Below are 14311 nucleotides of genomic sequence, written 5' to 3'. Positions count from 1 at the left end.
AATTTAGGGTTGGGATGCATCAACTTTTGAATCAATGAATTTTCACTGACATGCCAGATAAGTGAATGATATTCTTATGTGTTGCTTTCTTATACCTATCCAGAAATATGGACCTTTTTGACTTTATTCATGTATTTTATTTTTTTTATAATTTTTTTTTTATATATTAGGCAGATGAATGTAATATTAAATTTGTGCTTTAAAAAATGTCCTGGCACGCAAAGTTCTCATTGACGATGATATACAGCAAAAGCTTCATTTTAGACTTAAGGGAAAGGGGCGATGGTATTCCGATTGACTTTGGCACACGTCACTAAAAGCAGACTGGTACAGTTACTTGGTTAAGAATGGACTTAAACATTATTTTGCGACATGTTATCGTCAGTCAATTGCTAACGAGCAGTGAGACCTAGCAAGAATTGGATCATATTTTGCGCTGAAATCCATGAATTTTACGTAGATTCTTGGTATAACATAAAAGAGAATGCAACAAGGTACTATAATATTAGAATCTTAACAGTAAAATTATACAATTATTACAATTATTTCGTTTTTGTTTCAAGGTGATCTATACAATTTCAAGATGGCGGCCGTTGTTTGTTGTCCTATGATAGGGAGGGGTCCAGTTCTCCCGTTATAACAGTTATTGCTGTGCTGTTGATATCTCGCGAACGTAGGCAAATCATTACTTATTTTTTCACACCCATCAGAGTATTCACAAAATTATCCATTAAAGATATGCATAGGAAGCAAAATTTACATCACTGCACAGGAGTCTGACATTTTATCAATAAAGTACGACTAAATCTGTGACAACACGAAATCACCTCTGTACTTATAAATGTAAATATAGTTATAGTACAGAACTCGTGATTTCGTGTTGTTACCTATTTTCTCGTACTTGATTGATAAAACGTCAGTCTCCAGTGGATACTGGCCCAACTGACCAATACTGTTGTCGACAAATTTTTTACCACCTTTTCAACTTAGACAGTATCCACGTCACTCATGCAGTTGGCAACCTTCACAGGAAAATTGTAATCATTGTCACTGTTTTTTTTAATCCTTTTTATTGCAAAACGTGATTGCTAATATTTGAATTGTAAATATTTGGGGGGTGTACAAGTTTTTGAGAATCACATTACCATTTAAATTGTTATCCAATGTTTTTATCTGACATTACAGGTGGTGATCAATTAAGACATGATGCATGCTTTTTTTACCAGGCTGGTTGCTACTAATTAATAAATTTATTTCAACTAACTTTGGATATTGTACTTGTGGATGGTAACACAGGTGCTCGATGCAAGCTTGATGTTAAGAAAAAAACAATCATCTAAAGGAAAAAATCATACAATGACAAAAATACTTTAGATTACCCCCATGACCCATTCTGACACTGGAACCTCTGTATCATAATATATAAGAGAGAAGGTACGGAGCTTCCAAATACTTCGCTCCACCCATGACCCTTCTGCTTTTTTGTCTTTAAAGGCACACGACCATACTATATGGCTTGTTTTACTCCTGAGATATTTTTCTATCCATCAAGCCATCAGTGACTTTTCTGCATTGTACCAAACTGAAGTTAAAGGGCTCAGAAACATGCAATTTTCACGAAATTTTTTCATTGTGGACAAGTCAATGCAGGGCCCCAGAGTGGCAGAGTGGTCTAAAGTGCTCTCCTTTATAGATCACTGCCATCTCACTCTGTCTGCGTGGGTTCGAGTCTAGGATTCGGCCAATGTGGGTATGTGAGAAAGCTTGCCACTATCTTCTCATGGGTCGGTGGTTCTTCCCAGGGCTTTCCCGGGTTCTTCTTCCACCAATAACACTGGCCGCCATGCATAGCCTATCATGTGCTGAAAAATGGCATTAAACCCAACAACAACAAGTCCATGCACATGTGAAAACCGGTGACATGAGTTATATGGACAATGTTGTAAACTCTATGGTGCATCCCTTCTTGAATTACAGAACAGTGGTAGATGCAAAGTAAGTTTTTTACTTACCATTAACTCATTCAACTTTAGGAATCCTGTTCCATGCAAGAATTATACATTGTCTTCTTCACTGCACAACACATTGTATACATGCATCTCTATTTTCCAAATAGGCAAACTATGCGGCACTAATGTCAACGCCAAAATATGATTGGCTCGGAAGGTTATACTTATTATCATAGGAGCACGGACTTGTCCACAATGCAAAAATTCTACAACAACAGCCATTTAGAATGTGGTTTGTAATTGGGAAAGTTTGTGAAGTTTGAAAAACAAATTTAATTTAAAAATTTACTGCATATGGAAAATCATGGCGGTTTTATAAAAGTGCTAAATTTTGCAGTTTAAGGGGCAATGGGTGGGTCACTGATTAACACATTAACCCCTAGTGACGAGTTAACGTGGCAGGAGGTAGTAGCCTACTGCTGAGCTCTGTAACGTTATGGTCATGCATGATTCACTAAAGTGGGTGATATTATAGAAAGGTAGACAGATGTAGCTCTACAATGATACGAAATAATCTGGAATTTCTAGTTGCACTACAAAACACAAAGGGAAAAACATCAATTTTTGGAATTGATTTTTTTTCTATCCAAAATTGGCCAGTGGTCTGAATTGGATTTTGTGTCTGGAATTTAGACTCTTTGGTCTCAGATCATAGGCAAACCAGTATGAACTGCAAAGAGACAGATGAACCTTTGCAAAAAATAGGATAAGATGGGCATTTGGAATAAAGAGTGGTCTCGATACAAAAATAATGGGTCCGTTTAGCAAAAAGAAAAGGAACTCCCAACTTTTACCCTTCTGCTCATGCCAATGAAAAACAATGTTTTTAACACAACTAGGCAGTATCATACTATGTTATTGAAAGATCTCCTGAGATTTGTTGTTTTTGGATGAATTCAGAAATAGCTTTCAAAATGTGTTTCCTACTCAAATTTCAGGCGAAAATGACGAAAACCTCCAGCTAAAACAGTTTAACCTATTACATACAGTTGTTTGCATTTTGTTTGTTTGTTTGTTATGTAGGCATGATGATGAATGAATCCATGATGTTTCAACCCCCAGAATGGGAAAAGGCCAGAAAGGCTTTAGAGGCTGTAGGAGTTTCTCCCTCTAAATCAGATAGCAAGGAGTCCAAGGACAAACAACATGAAGCCAGCAATATTGGCCAAGCTCAGCAAGGCTTCAGCCCTCAGCAGCTCTATTATCAAAACCTAGCCATGTATCAACAGCAGCAGTCTCATTTTCATCCAGAGTAAGTAAAAGAAATAAAATACATCAGGACTTTTGGTTCAGCATTTTGGTAGTTGCAGGTTCCAAACATTAGGGTGACACATTACAGCTCCCATGGTGGTGGGGGTGGATAGGATGAAGGAAAAGACCTACCATTATCTCTCCTTGTGTTCTGGTGAAGTTATCAAAAGTTCTCATGGACAATAGTTCTGTATTCCATGCTTTCTGATCTAATAATCATTGTGCGGATATCATCCTGATAAACTGTCTGTTGTTTACTTTTTGTGACCCTTTTTGTTTCATTGAGACAGAGAGAGAGTGGGGCACTACATGATGTGCTGTTGCTGTTATAAATTAACATTTTAATATTCCAGATCAGATTTTTTTTATTGCAAAATGGCACTGCTGTGTGAACTTTATTCATAATGTATTTATTTCCATTAAAGCTTGTGTGATATAAAAGAATTTGAATCAGTTTTTGCTTTAAATCACTTTCATGCTTGAACAACAGTGAAATGAAGTCATACAAGCTCTGACACTTAATAAATGTATTTTCTGTGAGCAATTTGCTGAAGCTTTAAAAATATTACATTGACAAAACATGTTAGTTTTTAGATAGTATAAGATGCATAATGCAAATTTAAAATAATTTTCACATAATGCCTCAAGACGAGGCTTTCCATATCGGCAGGGAGCCAGGTGATTTACCTGACAAGTTTTACTTTACGCCCAGCTACTTTTAAAAAACTCTGTATCCCATTAGGGCTGGTTTCCCATTCCTCCTGCCTACTTTAGAAAAGAGCTCTATATTTTGTGTAATGAATCTAGATGTTGAATAAAATAATGTTACATTATCAGAATGTAGAAAGAATGAAACAATTTACCTTTCCTGCATATTGATACTACTCATGATACACAGCCTACATTATGATACATTATCAATACAATATGATACATTATCTATACATATATAAACTTGATGATCTTTCCATCTTTAGAAGGTCTTTTGGTTAAAGGTTGTGCCATTTTTGTATTTGAATTACAGACGGGCATAGACTTGGAATCAATTCATATGCCAATCTTCTAGATGACAAGATAACAATAATTCTTTCAAACAGACAACCCATTGTCAGTGGTTTTAACTCAACCTTTTTTTATGCCATTACCGGCTGCCCCATTTGATCAGGTGCATAACTGTCTTGGCCAGCATGCTAGTTTTTGCTAAATGAATGCTTTGAAAACATCTTATTACCAATTTCATTATCTTCATTTGAACTTTGAAGATGTTGTCTTCAAAATCAGATAATTCAGTTTCCTTCTGCAAAGAAAATCTTCTGAATACCAACAAAATATATCACATTGTACTTCCTCAAGATGCAAAACAATTGCGGCTGCCACAAGCACTTGATTTTATTAGTAGGAAGGACAAAATCCATTGACAACACAAATTCCCCTTCTATAAAATAAACTAAAAACTTTACACAAGGTGACAAATTCATGTAGTTTAACTCTGCCCCTTCACAGATTTTATGCTAATTTTGTTAATCCCATCAGCAAGTTAAATATCTTGACATAAAAGAATGCATTCAAAATTTGCTCTCTTCACCCCACCCCCATCCTTATAAAGTAAGTACTCTGGAGATCATTTAGTAACACTTTTTGGTGGCCTAGTGCTTAGAGCATCTGCGTGTTCAAACCCTGGCTGAGTCATACCAAAGACATAAAATTGTGCTAGCAGCTTCCTTGCTTGGCGCTCAGCATTACGAGGTTAGTGTTAGGACTGGTCAGCCTGGTGTCAGTAAAATGTGACTGACTGGGGCATGATACCCCAGTGATAGACATTTATCAACTGCAACACTGCAGACATGGTAGCAATATGACTTTATTTTTTTTTAAAGCTACATTAAAAATCTAAATCACACACACTCTTGCACAGATCTTCTCTGTTGCTTTGCCAATACTTTCTGTGCGTTGTGCAGGAAATAAGCTACATTAAGTTCTAGCTGGTGGTTATTGTTTACCCTTGGCTGCAACAAACATTAGCCACCAATCAGAATTCTAAGTAAAAAATTTCCATGTGTGAGGCACTAGAAGTGTAGCCATCGAATTTTACCCAAGCAACAAGATACAAACAGAGTAACTTTGCATAAAAGTGTTTTTTAAATGAGTAAATATTTATTATTCGTAGGGAACATCTTTTATCTGTCTCCTTTATGCAGAACATGCAATGTTTTATAAGATAATTTGCTTGGAATCTGTGAGGTAGGGGTGGGACATTATGAACCACGTCACTGTGTTAATTTGTAGATGGCAAGTGGCTGTTGACAATGTTTTTCTTTTCTACTAACAAGAGTTAGTGCCTATGCCAGTGACATCTGTCTAAAATGAATTCTCAATTTACAGAATAAAAAGATAATAATTATTAACTGATGAATATTAAAGTAACTTGTGCTTCATGAGAAAGCAATTCACCTCTTATAATTTCCAGATGCATTCACAAACCTGTCGACCCTTATGGCTTTGCCTTGCTTTTGGAAATGACCCTTCAAATATGGACTTTCAGAATAATAGTAAAACTATGGTAAATTCAGATAATTAACTTGTCTCTGATCAGGCTTTCATTTTGGATTATATGGAGTTAGGATATCAACTAGACCAACTTTACAGTAGTACATCAGATGCTTTAAACTGCACATATTTTTCATGAAAAGTGTCTGCATGATCAAACTGTTGATTATAGAAGTTTTAAGTGCCTAGCAAGCGATACATGTCGAAGACAAAAGGGAAAAGAAGCCTCTTAAAATCTTGTTATCAACAGTACAGAAGAATAAAAAGGACTATTCAGATTCTTGTGAATAAAAGCAGGAAGGGACACAATTATGTTTACTGGACAGCATGTGTCAGTTTGAGTATGTCTCATGGTGATAGATATGATTTCTGTCATCAAATGAAATCTAAAAAATTCAAAGAATGATGTCAAATTGAATGATAGCAACAAGCCATTGAGCTGCATAGGGTTTGGAACTGAAGTTTGGGCTAGAGGTAAATGAGGTCTGCATGTTCTTATGAAACTTTTCAGTTGATGTTGCTGCATTATTTTCAAATACCAAACTTGTAAAGACATGTTTTCTAATTTTGCCATAGCAGTACATGATATTTTGAAAACTGGTCAAAACTATAGAAACAATTCATGAAATTCGTTTTATAATGATCTTATGAAAGTCAGTGATATCTTGTACTTCTGCTATGAAAAGAATGACTTGATTGAATAAAAAAAAAAATTTCAGAAGTTACATATACACCTAGATGAATGGAAACAGTTGCACAGGTTGTGTTGGCTATCCCATGCATTATTAGTTCCTAGTATGACTTCATTCCACATTCAGTTTTAGCATTATAGAGTATTAATTTAAACTTTAAAAGCTCTGACAGTTGCTGCATGAGAGATCAGTTTCCTGTTAAAATCTATGTAAATGTATTCTAGCCACAGGATTAAGTGGGGAGGGGGTCATTTTATTCCTTTAGTTTGATTTAACCAGGAGTCTCAAACATGCTACCCATGATGACACCTATGATTTATAAAATAATAATGTACATTGTTTTCTTCATAGCCAACTAGTTTATTCAGATTTGTTTGTCACATCATTCACTTCTTGTTTCCAACATTTTATTGTGCTTTCTTTTATGAGCCGCTTTCTCTGTATGAAAAGGTTTCTGTGATGCAACTCTATGGCCAGTCTACTAGTTTTCGTGTGATTTGAGTTAGAACACTGATTTGTACTGTAGTATTTTGTGTTAATTATCAAAATATTCAGGGTATTTTTTTCGTTGTTGCAAGTAACAAATGGCCACAATTAGTTATCATTGATACATGTAGATTTGCATGTATACTTGTAGGAGATTGGTGCTTACAAACTGAAATCCTAGCACAACAGTAGCACTCCATATAGTTTGTTTTCTTTGCCATTTCACGCATGAACTTGTAACCTGACACGGCAGCAGCACTTAGCAGACTTGATTTCCTTGCCATTGTGGTACCAGTAAACTGTGTACTTAAGGAAAGATGAACAATATTTATTTATTGAATGAGAACTTCTTTTAATCTGACTCATGTCAGTATTTTGTGACAGTTGACTGCCACAATTTCTGTAGAACATCCACTGAAGCCAGTGTTACAGGTCAGATAATTTGGTTGGTTTTTAAAAAAGCTATAAATCAATTGTCTTTGATTCATAAAACAGACCTTATCTTATGTTGAAGAAGATTTTGAGCTATGCATTATGTTGAGTGTCAAAACCATTTAAACGCATTTGGAAGAAAGATATGCTTTTGAACATGAACAGTAACCAAATGATCGATTTCAGCCTATGAAAAATGAAAGCTGTTCTATGTTTGTGCATCTGTTTATTGATGATCTGTTAGTTTATGAAAGAATAACAAAGATGGTTGAAGATTTCAGTATTGTTTTATTTGGGGGGGGGGATGTGGAAAAGTCTCAAATTTGGTGTTAGAAAGTTGCCCTAGCACAACCAAGAATTCCTACTGATCACTGTCCTGCCTACCTTTATGATTTTATTGCAAGTCTTACTAAAATTGCCATTAAATTATGGATTTATGGAATAATAGTAGTCAGAAATATAAAAATATAATCATTGCAGATGAATCTTGCTATTGGATTATTTGGAAACCTAACTTTACAGATGTATCTTCGATGTGTCATGTTTTTCATGCAAAATGAAAACATGCCTTAGGTGAAAGAGTCAAACAGCAGAGAAATATAGAAAGGAATATTTGGATTTGGTGTGTGGGAAGCAGGAAAGGCAACAATAACGTTCACTGAATATTGTGTCACTTTGAGCATTATTTATTGTGAGGGAGATGTTTGATGCCTTGAGGTAAAATTCAAAGAAGAAACAAGAATAATGTCAAGCTCAGGACATATAGTAAGAAGCCACTGAACTACATAGGGTTTGGAACTGTAGTTTCTGAAACTGAACTCTGCTGTGGAGGTTGACTGGTCTATTATGCCAGATGTTAGGGTAATAGATTTGTTCAGCCCAGAATATCAGTTTCCCATGATTTTTTTGTGTGTAGAAGTTTAGAATAAGGAGGATTACAGTTCATTGGTTTTTGAGTTGTTGTTTTTTTCTTTTCAGAATGAGCAACATCCAGCAGTATCAGGGTTATCCACCAAATATGTTTGGACCTCCTGGAATGTACATGCCCCCACAGATGCCACCAATGGATGGAATGGGCCCAATGCACAGTGGTCCAAGGCCTTTTCCAAATTTTTCACATACAGCAGGGCCTAGGTTTCAGCCCAGAGTAAAACGTAAGAGTAGTTTGTTCATACATGTTGTTCAGTATTTTCCTAGTTTTGTAGAAATTGTGAATCTTATAATCACTCGGCCTATACGTGTTTGTCATACGTCATTAGGTACTGGCAATGGGATTCAGAAACTCTGTCGTAATCCCCTTTCCCATTCTCTCATTTGTCCATTTTTCAGGTTGGTTATGTTCCATGTAACCGTTAGAGTATTGCATACCTTACCTGTAATTAGAGCCATTTGGTGGGTGAATAACCCGTTGCACGTATATGTGCCCCTTTTCATGTCCAATTTTGATAGAGGGTGGCCGAGTGGTCTGAAGCGCTCTCCATTACGGATCATTGCCATATCACCTCTGTCTGTCTGGGTTCGAGTCTTGGATTTGGCCAATGTGGGTATGTGAGAAAGCTTGCCAGTAGTTTTTAGTGGGTCTGTGGTTCTTTCTGGGGGTTTTCCAGGTTCTTCCTCTACCATTAATACTGGCCGCCATGTATAGCCTGTCGTGTGCTGCAAAATGATGTTAAACCACACAACACCAACACCAATTTTGATAGATATTTTTTTTATTTTTCCATCAGTTTTAAATCCCCACTACATCAAATCCTTAACTTGTAACCAGCATAGCTTTGAAACCTTTAGTTTCTGATGCAATTTGATTTTGTACATTGTCTCTTGGACTCAGATGTGCCCATTGTGGGTTTGGTCTCATCTGATGCATTTTAAATTAAGTGTCTTGACAATTTCTATTATAATAGTGTTAAGACTACATGGTCAGAAACAAAACAAAAAAAGCCAAGTTTAGTAAAATTAAAAAATAATTTATTTCCCTAAAGGAAAATTTATTAAAAGATCTTTCACCTGTCCTAAAGTATACAAATGAATTTGAATCTTCAGTGTGCTGTGCTAATAGTCTTGAACATGCTGATGTGATAACAATGATGATGTATCACATTGCTATAATCCAGAATATCTTTGAATGGATTCACAATAATCTCAAACAAAAGTGTTTTATTCCGGTATGCCAGTGCTCACTTTTCAAATGAATAATTTGAATAGACAATTTCTGTCAAATTTTTAGTGATTACATTTTAAAGACTGATTCTAAGATAGGAATGAAGAATTTTATTTACTTCAGCCTTGTATTAATACTGCAGACAAAAAAATCAGATGATGGTGTGGGTCATTTTCCCATCAAATTCGTAAACAAATTCAATCTGGGAAACATCCGAGGTCAAAAGGCCATGTAAACATGTTTGCAAATATTTTCTTAAAGTACAACACATGATCATGGACAAAAATTAGCTATGTGATATATTGCGGCCCTGAGTGGTCTAAAGTGCTCTCCATTACTGATCACTGCCATCTCACCTCTGTCTGTGTAGGTTCGAGTGGGTATGTGAGAAAACTTGCCAGTTGCTTCTCAAGGATCAGTGGTTCTTTCCGGGGATTTCTCGGGTTCTTCCTCCACCATTAATACTGGCCGCCATGTACAGCCTATCATGTGCTGAAAAATGGCATTAAACCATACAACAATAACAACATGTGATATATTGTTATCAGATGATGATTATGTTCTACACTCATGGACAAAAGTTGAAAGCATAATCTAGGTAAACATAATAAGTAGCACTAAATAGTTTAATATGATTAACAGTGTGACAATGGTGTGGATAAATTATCCTACAGTTTCAAATTAGTATGAAAGGTGTTGGAAATATGTTCACCTATGGTAGGCCTTGTGCAATATTCATCTTCTGCAGAACAACTTTGTGAATTTTTTTTTTTTTACGGTTGTGATCAAAATATAAAAATTGTTTGCCATTTACCAACTGACCCAAGTAAAACCCTTCAAGCCAAAAAGTTAACTGGGATGTGGCATAAGTGTGTTTTTCCTCAATACTGTTATTTATTATGTGACTTATTCTAATCATTTGTATGCTTTCATTTTTATTAGCTCACCTGACCCTTTGCCTGGCTTTGATCAACAATTGCTATTTTCAGCTTCTCACAAACCAGTTTTATGCAATCTATGCATGGATTTCATGGTACAGAGTCTTCATGGTTTACTTGATATGGTCAGCTTTAATCGGCTTTTTCATAACATTAATATATAGGATCACTACTGTTTGGGTTATTGTGGTGGCCTTGGTTCAGTGGTATACCTATTGGTTGATGATCCCAGGAGATTACCACAGAAGAGGAACCTGATCTTGCTGTTCATGGGTCTCATAACAGCCCATGGCCATCATAACTGGCTCATCAAACAATTGATCCACCAGAATCAAGCCAGTCTGCCAACTGCATATTCCAAGTTAAAGGGCATTTTGCTTTTAATGTTTACAGTGCAAAGTGGAGAATCATTTGTGATTATTGCAAAAGGAAATGCGATAATAACACCTGTCACCCACCCATTGAGTGCAGTTTTAATTTATTTTCCTTTTAGAGAAAAATGACTGTTCAATGTACTCTGTTGAAGTCTATTGGACAGTCCTTTATAACGTTTGAATTCCCAAAAGTTCTGATTTTGATTCAGGCTCTCGGCTTCTTTAAATACATTACCCAATAATAATACCTTAGGAAAACTACTACTGCCTCTCAAATCCCAGATAGAATTTTTATCTAAATAGAGCTAAATGTTAAATGCTGTGACAGTCCTAGATGGTGGTCGGGCAGAGTGATCTCTTTTTGATACAGGGATTGGCGGCAAAACCCTTGAATATCTCAGTTGCTACTTCCACTTGTGTGAGAAACATACTCTCACCACAAGAGACTTTGCAAAAGCCAGAATTAAGGTTGACCCAAGTTGGAGAAGTTCTCTCTTCACATGGAAAGTATACTCCATTTATATTTCTGACTCTGACTTTTCTATCTTTCTATGTCTACAAAGTTCTGCTTTGGCAAATTTACCACACTTTGTCATGTTTGTTCATTTAATTGCAGTGTGACCCCACTATAACACTGTGGTTGTGGTCCATAGAACCAGACTGTTATAACCAACCAAGTCGGTCGAAAAAAAAATTGATGCATTTACCTAAAACATGTGGGGGGGGGGTAATAAAATCTGGTGCAAAAATATGTGCTTTTGATTAAATAAAGACAAACTAGTCTGACAAACACTTGTATATTGACAACTTTAATTTGTGTAGTACAATTCATACTCTGTTAAGTACTTTACATGTATATAATAAGTCCCTGAATTTGAACATAGATGTAAACTTCATTTATAGCTTGTATCCTGTTAGAAAACACATTTAACAAATAATTCAAAAATTGGTTGTCGTTTTGATCTGTATCTGATTGTCACAAAACAATCTGCTACAGTTGTTGCAAGTAGCTCATGGTTATAGTTGTTTACATGCTAAATGTATATTTGCTAAAATTTGGCATGACCCAGAGTGTCCGAGTGGTCTAAAGCACTCACCATTACAAATCACTGCCATCTTATCTCTGTCTGTGTGGGTTTGAGTCTTGGATTTGGGTATGTGAGAAAGCTTGCCAGGAGCTTCTCGTGGGTTGGTGATTCTTTCCAGGTTTTTCCCCATTTCTTCCTCCACCATTTACACTGACTTCTTAGTGTGTGTCGTCAATATATATGTACCGCCAACACGGGGGATGGGGAACAGTGGTGAGTGCTAACAACTTGGTGTTCCATATATAAATTACATACTATTGAGGAAACTGGTGAACCCAGAGCAGGTCACCATTCCATCGAGCTATGCTAACAGTCAGTAGAGATTAAATCAATGCATTTTCCAAAGTGACGATGACTTTTATTAAGCTGTGAAAGTTTAATTTTTGCAGGAAAACAGTTATCCTTCTGATCGTTACCAAACATCATAAAATGCATATAAAATTTCCAATCTTTTGACACTACAGACATCTTACCATCAACTTAATTGAAGATGAGGTTGATCTTGCAAAAATGTTGGTTAAACTTTTTAACTTGTTCATGTTTTCATTTCCCTATCAGTATCCTCATCCCCCTGGGTAGCCTTGGCAAGATGATTCCTGTTTCCAGCTGACCAAAATCTAGGCCAATTTTAGGTGTTATTTTTCAAGGGTTTAATGCCATTTTTCAGCACACGATAGGCTATACATGGCGGCCAGTATTAATGGTGGATGAAGAACCTGAGAAAACCCCGGAAAGAACCACCGACCCACGAGAAGCTACTGGAAAGTTTTCTCACATACCCACAATAGCTGAATCCAAGACTAGAACTCACGCAGACAGAGGATTGTTAACAATAATAAAACTGAATTCAGATCCAGGCTCAGTAACCTGGCACTGGTGTGCAAAACATTTATAGTCTCAGCTGATACAAAGTGTTTTGAAATGCAGTATGAGTGTTGTTTTTTAAAGCTAAAAGTGCTGTGCATGAAAACTTGAAGCAGTAACTTGCATTAAAAGACCAGAGGGGTAAATAAATCATTTTGTACATATGCTCCTTGAAGTTTATCATGTTATATGTGGATTGCTCTTTTTGTCCCCTTGGATTACACTTTTTCCTCGCCAGGGGTTGGCATGTGTGTATCTCAGACAATCATTTTTTTGTTTTTTATGTTATAGGTGTTGTCTAATGTAAAGCGCTTAGAGCTTCTAAAGATTATGCGCTATACAAAGTTCTCATTATTATTATTATTATTATTATTATAACTCACCAATCCATCGAGTGATGTGAACAGTCAGTGGGGATTAAATAAGTCTGCTGATGAAGTCCTTGGCATGATGACGAAAGCTTCAGGTTAGCTTACTATATATTATTTGTTTATGTGGTTGAAAAGTTAAAAATACTGTCAAATATGAATTATACAGGGAGAGTTAACCATGCCAGAATTTATATACAAGACATGCTTCACAGAATGTTTCATTTTGCTATTATTATTTTTTATAGAACACCCAGGAGCTGGTGGGATCAGATTTCAGCTGCCCAAGAGAAAGAATATGCAGAATGGAAATCCCCCCAACACAAATTATAACTATTCCCCTCCCAAGAGATTTCAAGCACCTCGACCACAGTATTTAAATAATAGTAGCAATCAGCCACAGACTCCACAGAAACCACCTTCATCTCCAAAAGAAGAGAAATTGCAGGAAAATGAGCAGCATCTGCCACCTTCAGATAGGTAAATATTACTTTTGGTACCAAGATAGGTACATATTACTTTTGGTACCAAGATAGGTAAATATTACTTTTGGTACCAAGATAGGTAAATATTACTTTTGGTACCAAGATAGGTAAATATTACTTTTAGTACCAAACCATTTTTCCTTGATGTTTTTATAAATTTTTAATTTGGAGTAAATATCTGGCCAAGAGTTTAATATTTTAAAATTTGGGCATGAAAAAACAACACTGAAACTCAACTCCTAATGTCTGATTGTTTAGTTATTAAATGTTAGTCAGTTCAGAATGGGGTTTTGTATTTGTTATTCTTTATCTTGGGGTTTAATGAAAGACATGGGCTATTTTTCAGTATTTCTTTTGTCGCATCATTATCTTAATTATCATCTAGCCAGTCTTGTAAGAACCTCAATACAGCAATCACATTTATATCCATGTGTGGGGCCCCGAGTGGTCTAAAGTGCACACCGTTATGGATCACTGCCATCTCACCTCTTTCTGCATGGGTTTGAGTCTACAGTTCAGCCACTGTTGGTACATGAGAAAGCTTGCCAGTAGCTTCTCATGGGTCGATGGTTCTTTCCGGGGTTCCCCCTGGTTCTTCCTCCACCAGCAATACTGG

General features: G+C 36.1%; 1 protein-coding gene across 1 annotated transcript in view; it reads left to right on the top strand.

Annotated features, from left to right (window-relative positions):
* Window positions 1-341: 341 nt before the first annotated feature.
* The window catches only part of LOC149802466 (leukocyte receptor cluster member 8 homolog), a 59259-nt gene continuing 45289 nt past the window's right edge, over window positions 342-14311 (top strand). The window contains exons 1-4 of the mRNA XM_089951713.1: window positions 342-494; window positions 3033-3261; window positions 8396-8571; window positions 13459-13690. Coding sequence (XP_089807839.1) covers window positions 485-494; window positions 3033-3261; window positions 8396-8571; window positions 13459-13690 — 647 coding nt within the window. The 5' untranslated portion in view covers window positions 342-484. The remainder of the gene's footprint in view (window positions 495-3032; window positions 3262-8395; window positions 8572-13458; window positions 13691-14311) is intronic.

Source organism: Sinohyriopsis cumingii, chromosome 3 (genome assembly GCF_028554795.1).
Source record: "Sinohyriopsis cumingii isolate HCF-2022 chromosome 3, ASM2855479v2, whole genome shotgun sequence".
NCBI lineage: Eukaryota > Metazoa > Mollusca > Bivalvia > Unionida > Unionidae > Sinohyriopsis > Sinohyriopsis cumingii.
Note: the sequence above shows the minus strand (reverse complement) of the source record. Positions and strands in the feature narration are given on the sequence as shown.